At 44.2% G+C, this 12,674-nt stretch overlaps 1 protein-coding gene across 2 annotated transcripts in view; it reads right to left on the bottom strand.

Moving 5' to 3' along the window:
• The window catches only part of ABL1 (ABL proto-oncogene 1, non-receptor tyrosine kinase), a 179,934-nt gene that overhangs the window by 78,589 nt on the left and 88,671 nt on the right, over positions 1–12,674 (bottom strand). The window contains exon 1 of one of the 2 annotated variants that reach the window (XM_084820823.1): positions 4,110–7,635. The exons of the other annotated variant lie outside the window; for it this stretch is intronic. Coding sequence (XP_084676949.1) covers positions 4,110–4,194 — 85 coding nt within the window. The 5' untranslated portion in view covers positions 4,195–7,635. Of the gene's footprint in view, positions 1–4,109; positions 7,636–12,674 lie in introns of those variants that run through there. 2 annotated transcript variants of the gene reach the window in all.

Genomic DNA, 12,674 nt, shown 5'->3' with positions numbered 1-12,674 from the left:
TTAGAAGGTCAATTAAGAAATGCCTCCTGGAACAGTGCTGTTTTCAGGAGGCACCGGAAACATTACAATGTTGGTGCCTGCCTGACCTCCAGGGGCAGGGAATTCCAAAGAAAGGGGGTCGCCACACTGAAGGCTCTTCTCCAGGTGGACTCCACCCAGGCCATACATCCATGTGGAACCACCAGAACCGTGCCCTCCGATGACCTCAGTGACCAGGCAGGTTGGTAAGTGAGAAGGTGCTCAGGTATCCTGGTCCCAAGGTGTTTAGGGCTTTGTACACTAGTAGTAAAAAGTTAAACCTGGCCCAGTAGCGAGTAGGTAGTCAGTGCAGTTCCCTCAGCAAAGAAGTTACATGCTGGAAAGGGGCAGCTCCCGACAATTACTTTCAGTTTTACTGCTGGCTCCTTCATGTTTTTGATGTTTAATATTGCATTACTTTGATACTTCTATTGTTGTGTTTTGGTCTGGTGATTCTGTTTTTGTTGTTGTTTTGGTCTTTTATGATTGTAAATCGCCCTGAGGGCATAAGCCAACCGGGCAGTACACAAATGTGACAAAAAATAAGTATTTCACACTGACAATTCACCCCAGCAAATGTTTGGCTACTCAACTCTTTGGGGTTAAAAGTATTCCGAGTGTCAGTAACAAACAATGAGAGATTGCTGTACCTCAGGAATCAAGCTGTTACAAAAATTATTCCATCTTTGAATCAATTCACTTTTGGATAGGAAAATTGGAACCTGCCTTATACTGAGTCAGACAATCAGTCCATCTAGCCCAGTATAGTCCATCTAGTATATTCCAGTATAGTCCAGTCCATCTAGCCCAAACACTGGCTGGCAGCAGCTCTCCAGGGTTTCAGGCAGGATTTTTTCCAGCCCTACCTGGAAACACCGGGGATTGAACCTGGGACCTCCTGCATGCAAAGCAGGGGCTCTGCCACTGAGCTACAACTCCTCCCCTCTATTTATTTCTTGCAGATAAATAAATAGTTTATTGTGGAGTATGGAAAATAAGGGGATCATTCTGGGCAATGCTGCTTTATCGGCCACACAGGACTGGGTATGTTGGTGTAGGAGGGAACCGAAGGGATGTTGGTGTAGGAGGGAACGCAATTCCCACGTCACAGGAATGGGACACAGAAATGAGGTGTGGAAGAAGCAATCAGATGCCAGGGTACAAAAGTCAGCTCAGACTTGGAAGTTTGAGCGATTTGGTTCCTATTATGAGACTTTACAGACAACCACCCAACAGAGGGGGGCTGGGGGGAGATCTACCAGACCAGATTTTACCAGACTCCCAAAGATAAAGGCCTATCAGGATTAAACTGGGGCCAGGTGTGCCCGTACTTGAACCAAGACCTGGAGCATGTGCTCTCCTGTTGAGCATCCCTGATGTTAGAGGACAACAGGTGGATGGTAATTGCTCTGTGGACTATTCTTATATACTCCCTCCTATGCCTTGAGATTTGCCAGAGTGCCACATCTTGTGGGGGTGACTAGAACACGAGGTCTTCTCCACAGTGGCCCCACTTCTGTGGAACACCTTGCCTATGGAACAGCTTGCCTACGGGACCCTGGCTAGTTACCTCTCTCCGTGTTTAGGAGACTAACACCTTCCTTGTTAGGACTGCTTTAGCTCTTTCGTTGATTTTAATGACATCATTGGTTGTTTCTGCACCTTCCTTCTGCTGTCTTTTATTTTGTGTTGCTTTTAACTTATAGTATATTTTGTTGGTTCTGTTGGTTCTATCCAAGCTGCTTAAGGCCTGAGTCAGGCAGGAAGCTGGCTAAAATAGAAGTCAATAAATGGAAGCAAGCCAAAGTGATGTATGAGCTGCCCCTCAAAGGCAACTCATGAATTAAGGCCACTCCAAATCATCATGTCAGGGAGGCATCCAAAAAACTGTTGCAACCATCTCTCGTTCACAAAGCCTAACATCCCAGAATACTAGGAATCAGCAACTGGAGCTTCCAGAGCCAAATCCAGCTCAGTGAGGAGTTCCTGTTTACCTCCCCCACCCCTGGTAACCAACCCAAAGGCAAAAGGAATGTGTTCAGGGACAGAATGCTGTAGTAATGGAGTGTGCTAACACTCCACTTTGCAGGATGGAGTGGGGGGGGATGACACGACACCTCAACCCACCATCCTTTATCTCTTTCCAATCTACTTGATGACTAAGGGGCTACATAAAATTTTCTAAATGCTTGTATAGGAAAATGTCCAGTCATATTTAGAAATGGGGGAAAGGTCACCATTTTTGGGAGCCAGATTTGCATTCTTTAGGTGTCTGGGATTTTTTTCAATGCTGCCCAGGAACAGTGACTGGATTTTTTTTATGAGGGCTTTTAAAAAATTGATTCTGGCACCTAGGAATTTGATCCCCCCCATCCCTGATTGGTTGGTCTCAGTCCAAATACGCTGAGGCCTACCTAATTAATATTACAATAAAGGTGGCATAATATTGGAAAAAACAACTCCTTAATTCAAAATTGGCTGAGAAGATGGAAAGTGTGAGGAAAGAAATTTTTCCTTTTGCTTTGTGTTGAGAACACAACCCAACAACTGATGCAGCCCCAAATATATCTAAAAACTGTAGCTTCTCAATTCAGAAATGTATATAAGAGGACTATAATTTCATCTCAAAGGTACTTTTAAAAGCTTTATGATCCACTTTTTCAAATTGTTAGTTTCTCATAGAGAATTCTCTAACCAGCTTTCAACACTCAAGACAGAGTGCTGACTGGTTCAAGACAATCACGTGCCTTCGTTTCCACTTTCTAAACTGACAAATGAGAAGAACCGTCTGGCACGCGTGATGTTTACATATGAGTGGCATCCAGAAGCCTTGGCCAAGCCCTGGAAAAAACGAAAGCCATGGTCTGCCTGAAAAGGCCAAACCATGCCAGAAGTGACATCCTGGGCAGGAAAAATACATATTGTTGCTCATTGAAGAACTGGGATAATGAGATTAAGTAACTTGCCCAAGTCCAAATAAAAGTCTGTGGCAGCATTAAAATTGAATTCTGACGTTCCAAATGAAGATCATAACTAACATTACCAATCCCTCCAATGCTGGTATATATTTAAAGCAGTCTTTCCCAACCGGACACTCTCCAGATGGGTTGGACTACAGCTCCTATAATTCCCAGCCATTGGCCGTGCAACACATCCGTAGGGAACACATCTGGAGGGCACCAGATTTGAGAAGAATGTATTAAACAAATTCCTCCTAACAAAACAGCCTTTCCCAACCTGGCATCCTCCAGATATGTGGGACTAAAACTCCCATAATTCAGGCTGAAAATTATGGGAGTTGTAGTCCAACTCATCTGGAAAGCACCAGGTTAGGGAAGACTATATTCAACGAAGATTGCCTTTTCTCTCCTAACTCTCTTGTGGCTTAGAAGGTCACTCTGAACAACTATGCACACCAAAGAATTTGTGAAGTTTTTGTAGGTGGACACCAAAAGAGAACTTTAAAAGATGCATCTGCTGCCACCAAATACACACACACACACACACACACACACACACTTTTTCTATATCACATAGATCACTTTTTAGATAAATTCATGCCAATCTCTTTCCAAGAGTCTCTTGTTTTAAATTCTTACTTGAAGGCCCATACAGCTTTGCCCCCCTCTCTGAAAGGCATTGGTCTAGGCATAAAAGAAGCCCAGGGCATATAGATATGGTTTTGTTTAGTGGGTTGTCAGAAAGCTCTCTTGATATTCTTCAACCATAAATGGAAAAGAAGCAGGCATGCTTTTGTATACTGTAGTTAATAAAAATCACCTGGTTTGGCAGATGTGTGGATCCCACCTAGAGTACAAGTTCTCTTCTTGCCTCCCCTTCCCTCCCAGGACATTAAACAATCACGTACAGGATAACCCTGGGGGAGGGACACCAGAAGGCTCTCAAATAGGCCCCCCACCGATGCACTTGATCCTCTCCGAAGGCACAAGAGCACAATTTACTAGAGGCCTAAGCAAAGGGAATCCAGACAGAACAATCCAGCTAAAGGGCCTCTAAGATAGACAAGCTATCTATCCCGAACCCACAGAAGGGGGAGGGGGCACTTCAAACGGCCGCAGCTCTGAACTTACCTTCCAAATAACAGCTGGAGGATGAGGAGAGTCCTTTTTTCGACTTGCAACCCACTAATTTCAGACAAATCTCCAACATTTTCATGGGTTAGAGCAAGGGCCTTGGTTTTGCACGCTATCTCCCTGTTCCTCTTCTCCTGAAAACTTCACACACTCACACAAAGTTCCCTCGGTTCCAAAAAGCTTACAAATCCAGCCTTCCTAAAACCGTTAACTCAGGAAGCCAAAACGGCGAATCATCCATTTTTTACATACTCCATTGTGCCGCCCCCCACCACAATTTTTTTTAACTTAAGCCTTTTTTCTTTTCTTTTTACATTCTTCAGAGTTCCTTGCTTAATTCAGGAAGGCAGGGAGGAGGAGAGAGATTGTTGTTTTTGTAAAAAGAGAGCTGGGATAAGTTACTTTGAGTAAGAGCTCCTAAATTTTGCCATTCCACCCTCCGGCTCAGTCCGACAGCCACACCGCGCAAGCAGAGGCTGCTTACGTTGAACTGCCAACAAAGGGCCCCCTTCAGGCTTTGGTTGTCTGGCTTCATGACATCAGGAAAGCAAGGAACGCCCACCGCATACTTAACCCCTCATGGCTCCACTTTGCTAGGGTGGAGGGTCAATGATAGGACTCTTTGGGGGATGCCAGTAGCCCCCTGGAAGCTTCTAAAGGTGGTGGTGGGGGGAATCTTCACCTTCTAAGCTCAGAAGCAGCATACGGTTTCTGAAGGGAGTAAAAAGAAACTCAGAGCAAGAGCAGAATCCTAGTGTTGGAAGGGAAATCGGAAGCTGCCTTATACCGAGTCAGATCATTGGTCTATCTAGCCTAGTACTGTCGACACTGACTGGCAGCAATGGCTCTCCAGGGTTTCAGGCAGTAGTTTTCCAGTCCTACCTGGAGATGCCAGGGATGGAACCCAGGATCTTCTACAAGCAAAACATGTGCTCTGCTGCTGAGCTATGGCTGCCTGATGACCTTGAAGATCATAGAGTTGGAAGGGGCCATTTAGGCCATCAAGTCTAACCTCCTGCTTAGTGCAGGAATCCAGTTTAAAGCATCCCTACTCCCTGATCTGGCGTGGGCTGGTCCATGAAGTTATGAAGAGTCGGAAGCAACTGAACAAATAAACAACAACAAACTCCCTGATCAATGCAAGAAAAAGATAACACTATAATACTTACAATACTATAATACTTACAAATACTATAATACTTACAATACTATAATACTAATAACATGAGCCAGTGGATTTATCTGCTGACTTTGCAAAACACGAACTACCTAAGCTGAAGCAGAAAAGTCAGTATTCCTTGTGGCATGCCTGTCTTTGTTACCATTTTTTAAAAACTTTTTTATTTTCAGAAATAATTAATCACAATAGAATACAACAATGGATGTGGGAATTAATTAAAGATAACTTCTTGAAGGTACTAATAGTGTAGAGGATAAAGAAGAAGGTATGGAAACCAGTTGTTTATGTCCTTGTCCAATTCAAGGAGAATCATCAACATGAAGCATGTTATACAATCTGATTGATAAAACAAGTGGGTATATTATGCTAACTACATAATAAAGAGGCTATTAAACCTTTCGGGGCTGGAACATCGGTTGTTTTGCTTTAGCAAAGGTAATGAAAGGAAGCCACATTGCCAAAAACACTCTCACAAAATGGCTGTCATGGGGGGGAGTGCCCATTCATAGCATGTAGGGCATGGCTGGCCCTAAAAACTCATTTCCCAGAAGGCAAACTGTTGAGACTAAAAGAAAAGTAACTTGCCCAAGAACCTAAGTCCAAGGCAGAGGAGGGGGCTGAGCTCCAAAACGAAACCACTCTTTCAAACCCAAATAAAGATGGTGCTGGAGGGCAACACTTAACTTTAAAACTAGGAAGCTGAGGGGCTGTAAAGCAAATCAATAAATAAATATTAAGAAATAAAATAAAAATTAGAAGGGCCGGGGAGCCTGGTAAATGCCAAGAGAGAAGCCTGCAGGCATACTGGTGTCCATGGGCACCACATTTGAGATCCCAGGTCTAATATCTGACTAGCAGCGGGTTTCCGAGGTCTCAGATGGATTGAGGCTTTTTGCGGCAATCTTTTTAACTGGAGATGCCTAGGATTGAAGCACGTACCTCCGTACGCAAAGCAGATGCTCTACCACTGAGCTAACCTACCCTCCCTCTGAGGTACCATTCACAAACCACATCTTGAAGGAGGCACACTCTTGCAGGATGTCAAGTGGCTAGTATGTAGCCCAATGGCAGAGCATGTGTTTTGTATGCAGAAGGTCCCAGATGCAATCTTTGGCAACTCTAGGTGGCACCAGGTTGGGGAAGGATGGAGTAGATCATACTGGACAATTATCCGACCTGGTCTAAGGCAGCTTGTATGTTCTATGTAGGAAGTGATGCTTTTGAGACCCCTTCCAAGTGCCTCTCCTCCCAAGACGCATGCCATCTTTTTATGTATGCAGTTCATCCTAACAGCATTTCACAAGCCAAGCCGGACCTTCTGCATCTCTAGTGTACAGATCCCATTTTAGCAGCCAGCCTAAATAGTCATCGTTCCTACATGACCTTCCTTAATGCTTTGGTAATTCAGGAAGGAGAAGAGTCAGTTCAGAGACGGCCAGGTAAGAAATTCAACTGAATGCATTTCACTGTGTAATTGCAGAAAAAATCAAAATGCAGATAATAAATGTTCTCTGTTTGGATAGATGTATCCCCATCTGTAATGTGTTCAGATTACTGCAATGCACTGCATGTGGGGCTACCCTCGTGCTTGGTCCAGAAGTTGCAGCTGGTGCAGAATGCAGCAGCTAGGATGCTGAGCAGAATGCCTGGCCGTGCACATATTACACTTGTGTTGAAGCATCTGCACTGGCTACCTATTAGCTACCAAGCCAAATACAAGGTCTTGCTGTTGGCATATAAAGCTCTGAACAGCCTGGGACCAGGTTACCTGGCAGACCACCTAGCCTAATGAAGACCTGTGTGATCATTAAGAACATTGGAGAAGGTCTTGCTGGTTGTACACAACCTACAGATTGCCATCTCACAGCAACCCGGAAGCAGGCTTTCTCCGTGGTGGAGCCCACGTTATGAAATTATCTCTCCGCTTCCTATTTGGGAGATACCAACTGTAGAATGCTTTACGTGCCAATTGAAGAACCATTTCTTTACCCAGACCTCCCCTGAGTGAGTGTGCTGCCCAGTTTGTTTGCAATTGCAGTGTTGTATTGCTTTTAATGTTTTTAGTAAGATTTTATATTCATGTTTTAGCAATTATAAAATTATTTTAATTGTATTTTAATTTGTAGAATAAGGTATTTTATTTATTTAATTTCTTGTAAACCACTTAGAGATTTTTTTAATGTGGTAAGTGGTATATAAATCTATTAAACAATAAATTAAAGAAATTGGTCATCTCTACTATCCTCAACCTGCCTGAAGGTCTTTGTCCTCTAACACAGCTCTGTCCCTCCTCACAGTCAGGGCCAGAAATATTGGAACAAGGATAACTGTTTTGGCAGTTGGCCTCTGTACACCACCACACTGAAGTTGAAAAGAAACACAGCCAGATGGGAGTGAAGTCAGGACTTTCAGCTGTAATTCAAGAGGTTTGACAAAAGCGGGGCACCAACCATTCAGGAAGAACAGCCAGTGGCGCACAAACACACCCATCGTTGGTGGCTCATAAATAATGGAATGAATGGCTGACAAGCAGCTGCATGGCCAGGTGTGGCCTGTTTCCTGGGTACCCCATGACCAATCAAGCAGGTAAAAGGCCTGGAGGTGGTTCTGAGTGTTACATTTGCATTTGGTAGCTGTTACTGGAACTCCCAACATGAGGTCCAAAGAGGTGTCCATGCGAGTGAAGGAGGCCATCATTAGGCTGAGGAAACAAAATAAACCCATCAGAGAGATAGCAAAAACAGTGGGAGTGGCCAATACAACAGTTTGGAGCATCCTGAAAAAGAAGGAATTAACTGGCAAGCTCAGCAACAGCAAAAGGCCTGGAAGACCACGGAAGACAACTAAAGTGGATGACCGCAGCTCATGGTGAAGAGGAACCCTTTCACAACATCTAGCCAGGTCAAGAACACTCTTGCAGAGGTAGGCATGTCATTGTCAACATCTACAGTCAAGAGATGGCTTTATGAATGTAAATACAGAGGCTTCACAACAAGGTGCAAACCACTGGTAATGCTCAAGAACCAAAAGGCCAGATTAGCCTTTGCCAGCAAACACCTAAAAAAGCCTGCCCAGTTCTGGAATAAGATTCTTTGGACTGATGAAACCAAGATTAGCTTGACCAGAATGATGGGAAGAGAGAAGTATGGAGAAGGAAAGGAACAGCTCATGATCCAAAGCATACCACATCATCTGTCAAACATGGTGGAGGCAGTGTTATGGCATGGGCATGTATGGCTGCCAATGGAACTGGGTCACTGGTGTTTATTGATGACCTGACTGCTGAGAAAAGCAGCAGGATGAATTCTGAACTGTATAGGGCTATACTTTCTGCTCAGATTCAGCCAAATGCCGCCAGACTGATAGGATGCCGCTTCATATTGCGGGTGGGTAATGACCCAAAACATACAGCAAAAGCTACCCAAGAGTTTCTCCAGGCAAAGAAGTGGGCTGTTCTTCAACGGCCAAGTCAGTCACCTGATCTCAACCCCATAGAGCATGCTTTTCACTTACTGAAGACAAGATTGAAGGCAGAAAGACCCACAAACAAGCAGCAGCTGAAGGCAGCTGCAGTCAAGGTCTGGCAAAGCAGCTCGAGCGAAGAAACTCAGCATTTGGTCATATCCATGGGTTCCAGACTTCAGGCAGTCATTGACTGCACAGGATTTTCATCCAGGTATTAAAGGAGATCCTTAAGTTTGAAATGATGTTGGTCTGTTCCATTACTTATGAGCCCCCAACGATGGGTGTGTATGTATGCCACTGGCTGTACTTCCTGAATGGTTGGTGCCCCGCTTTTGTCAAACCCCTTGAATTATAGCTGAAAGTCCTGACTTCGCTCCCATCTGGGTGTGTTACCTTTCAACTTCAATGTGGTGGTGTGCAGAGGCGAACTGCCAAAACAGTTATCCTTGTTCCAATATTTCTGGCCCTGACTGTATGTCTTGATCAAGCTCTCAGAACACCTATGTGATGCCACCACTCTCCCTTCCCTCAAATCTCATCCTCAAAATCCATTTTTGAGAGGCCTCTGGCATAACCCCATAATCCCTGTAATCAAACATAAGCCCTATAAGTTTTGTGTTTGCTCACATTCATCCCTGGAGACCCTCATGCCTCCCTCTGTTGTTTTGCCCTCTCTCAGTTTTATTATTTATGTAATTATTCTAAGCAATTTTGCCCTGTCCTTCAGCTGAAAAAGCCTCCTAGTGTGACTTACAAAGATTGGTGTGATATACAGGCAGATAAATGGAAAGACTTCTTCAAAGAGCACATAGATGAACCATGGAGTTCACTACCACAAGATGCAGTGATGGCCATCAACTTGGATGGCTTTAAAAAGGAGTTAGACAAATTCATGGAGGAGAAAGCTATCTATGGTTACTAGCCCTGATGGCTCTATGCTACCTCCAGTATCAGACAGTATGCCTACATACACCAGTTGCTGGGTAACACAAGCAGGAGAGTACTATTGCACTCATGCCCTATTTGTGGCTTTCCTGCAGGCAGCTGGTTGGCCACTGTGTGAACAGAATGCTTGACTAGATGAACCTTGGTCTGATCCAGCATGTTGTTGTTATTATCATCATTATTATCAGAAAAAAAACAACATCAATATAAATCATAATAAGCACAATAATACAAATAAAAATAAACACATTAGAAACATAATGCAAAACAATACACTACAAAAAGTGTTCATCCACAGTAAATGAAATCTCCCACCCCCCTCACAGCCGAGGAAGAACACCGCAAAAGCAGCCCAGAACAACTGGGCCATAACTTAAGACCCAAATGCCTGGGGCAATAAGGACATCTTTTCCTGGTCCTGCACAGATGACAGTGATGGTGACAGGTGAGATTCCTTGGGGAGAGCGTTCCATAAATGCGGGGCTATCACAGAAAAGGCCTGTTCCTGAACTGCCATACACCCTGATCTTCTCTCAGAGGGGGCACACAGAATCGTCTCCGAAGCCAAGCTCAGGGACAGGGTAGGTTCAAATGGGGAGAGGCGGTCCTTGAGAAAAGAAAAAGGTATTGAGGAGGAGGAGAGGACAAAAAGCCGATTCAGGCACTAGTTCCTAGTTAAGAAGTTCTTATTATAACCTTTCTGGCAGGAGAGGGCGAAGCAGGCTCCTGCCCGCCATTCCTCCTCTGGCCAGTTGGTCTCCTTCTTGCTGTGAGGTTCTTCTTGGGAGGAAAGGGGCGCAGTGCTGCCTACCAGTGGCCCTTGGTTACAGTGAGAGGGTAAGCCTCTTGTGGGAAAGGACTCTTTCTATTCTTTGTTCTGTGAATCTGCCTAACGGTAAGAGCAGACCCAAGGTTCACCTATGTGCAAAGTGGCTGGGAAGAATCAGCAACAAGCAATCTATGTCATTTTTGGAAAATAAGCCATCATTCCTTGCGCACAACCAGGCACACCATACCTGGAATTAAAAGAGACATCGGTATATCATGGCATATTTGAACAATGCTTTCAACAAAAGACACGGCTGAGCAAAAGCTGGGGTGCAGGGAAAGCTAAACTGCAGGAAAATTGAGCATTATGTAACACAGAGCGCGGGGCAGTTCTGGCCCACCTCAACAGGAAAACAGTTCTGGGAAACTGCAATGTGGTCTCATTGTACTGAGTGTCACAAGAGCATACCCTGAAACTGAGCAATTCTGAGTACTTCTGCTTTCCATATTTTCCATAGCATGAGGTCTCTTCAGAACTGCAGCTGCAGGAATGCAAAATTCCAGAAGAATTCCAGTGGAATTACTAAATGGGACTACTAAGACCGCCCCCATTAACGCTCAAGAGAGCCGAACAACAAGGTTAACACACTCAATGCCAAAAGAATAAGAGTGGGGAAGATTATTTCAACAGCTTTATGCTTGCACAAATCCTCATAACTCCGTACCCTCAAGACAAGCACAAATTAGACAACTAACTACCAAAAGGGAGCACTTAATTTCCACCGCTTCAAAACCAAACAAGAACGTTTAGGATGGGTGGGTCAATTTGATCTTTTCAATTTCCTTTAGAAGAACACAGATATTTCCATCTGGCCTCTTGGGTGCCAATCCAGGGGTTGCTCAGATTCTTTCTGCTCCATTTTACAATACGTTCAGCCACAGAGATGTCCACTGCATGATCCCACTTTTACCAACTATGTTATTCCCCATCATGTATTATGACCACTGGAACTGAGCCTGAGCTCCTTCCTAAACGTACCATTTGGGACAAGGGTGGGAAACCTTCTTTCGTTGAGGGCTGTCTTCCGTCAGGGGTAATCTGTCAGGGGCCACATACTAATGGCGGTTGGAGCCAAAGACAGCAGTGAGCAGTGCCAGAGCCAAAAATGGGTGGGTCATCCCTTCTCTCTCTCTCTCTCTCTCTCTCTCTCTCTCTGACACCCTCTTGTTTTTCCTCTTTGTCCAGCAGTCTACTGGGAGAGAGACATATCACTCTTGCTGGAGGTCTGAACTGACTGCTGCAGAGGGCTTTTGAAATTAGGCCTAAGACCTCCAGTTGCTGACCCCTGATTTAGGCCAAGGACAGCCAGTATCTTTGGGGCCATTCTGTTCTCCAGACACTAGTCCAGCAGCTGGACCTCATATGGACTGTCAGGCTCCATAAGAACATTCAAATAATCTAGCAGGAGGGGCTTCACAGATATGGAGTGCATGTGCTTGGATTAGATGAGGTCATGGACGGAGGGCCAAGGAACCATCTGCTTCCTGAAATATTCTTTCAAGAGGCGGATTGGTGACTCCTGTGCCATTTCAGAAGCCACAACAAGTATGTATTTATTATTAACATTTATGTATCGCCTTATTTGCTAAAAACCCATCAAGGCAGTGCACAGCACTTTAAAACGATAAAACCTTAAAACAATAAAAATAAGAACATTAAAAACAGTAAAACATCAGAACGTTAAAAAAAAAACCTACATAATTTAAAAGACTACATTAAAAAGATGTGTCTTCACACCCTTTTTAGAAACCAAGAGAGCCTTCAGCACCATTTTCTTGGTGGAAAAGCAGGGTATAAATCGAATAAGTAAATAAAATAAGAGAGTGGGGGCAACTGTAGCGCTTGAGGGAGACTATTCCATAGTTTGGGAGTGTCACAGGAGAAAGCCTTTTATGAAACATACAAAGTTAAATTTTGTTTTTCTATGTGAAAAAATAAACCAGGGGCGTATGAATAATTCTTGACACAATAGGCCATTTATATTTTAAGTGTGTGAACTATAAATGTTTAAACTGCCAACCAAAGGGCATGGACACTGATTTCTCATCTCATGGAGAAACACTGTTCTAACAGCCCTTGCTTCTGGAAAGTGCTAAGTAACCAGTCTTTAAGTCAGAGATCTTGCTCGGTGTCCTTGCCTGTG

This window comes from Heloderma suspectum, chromosome 14, assembly GCF_057233095.1.
Source record: "Heloderma suspectum isolate Gila_16-S chromosome 14, 16-S_ref, whole genome shotgun sequence".
Taxonomy (NCBI): domain Eukaryota; kingdom Metazoa; phylum Chordata; class Lepidosauria; order Squamata; family Helodermatidae; genus Heloderma; species Heloderma suspectum.
This window is presented reverse-complemented; position numbering and strand designations above follow the sequence as displayed.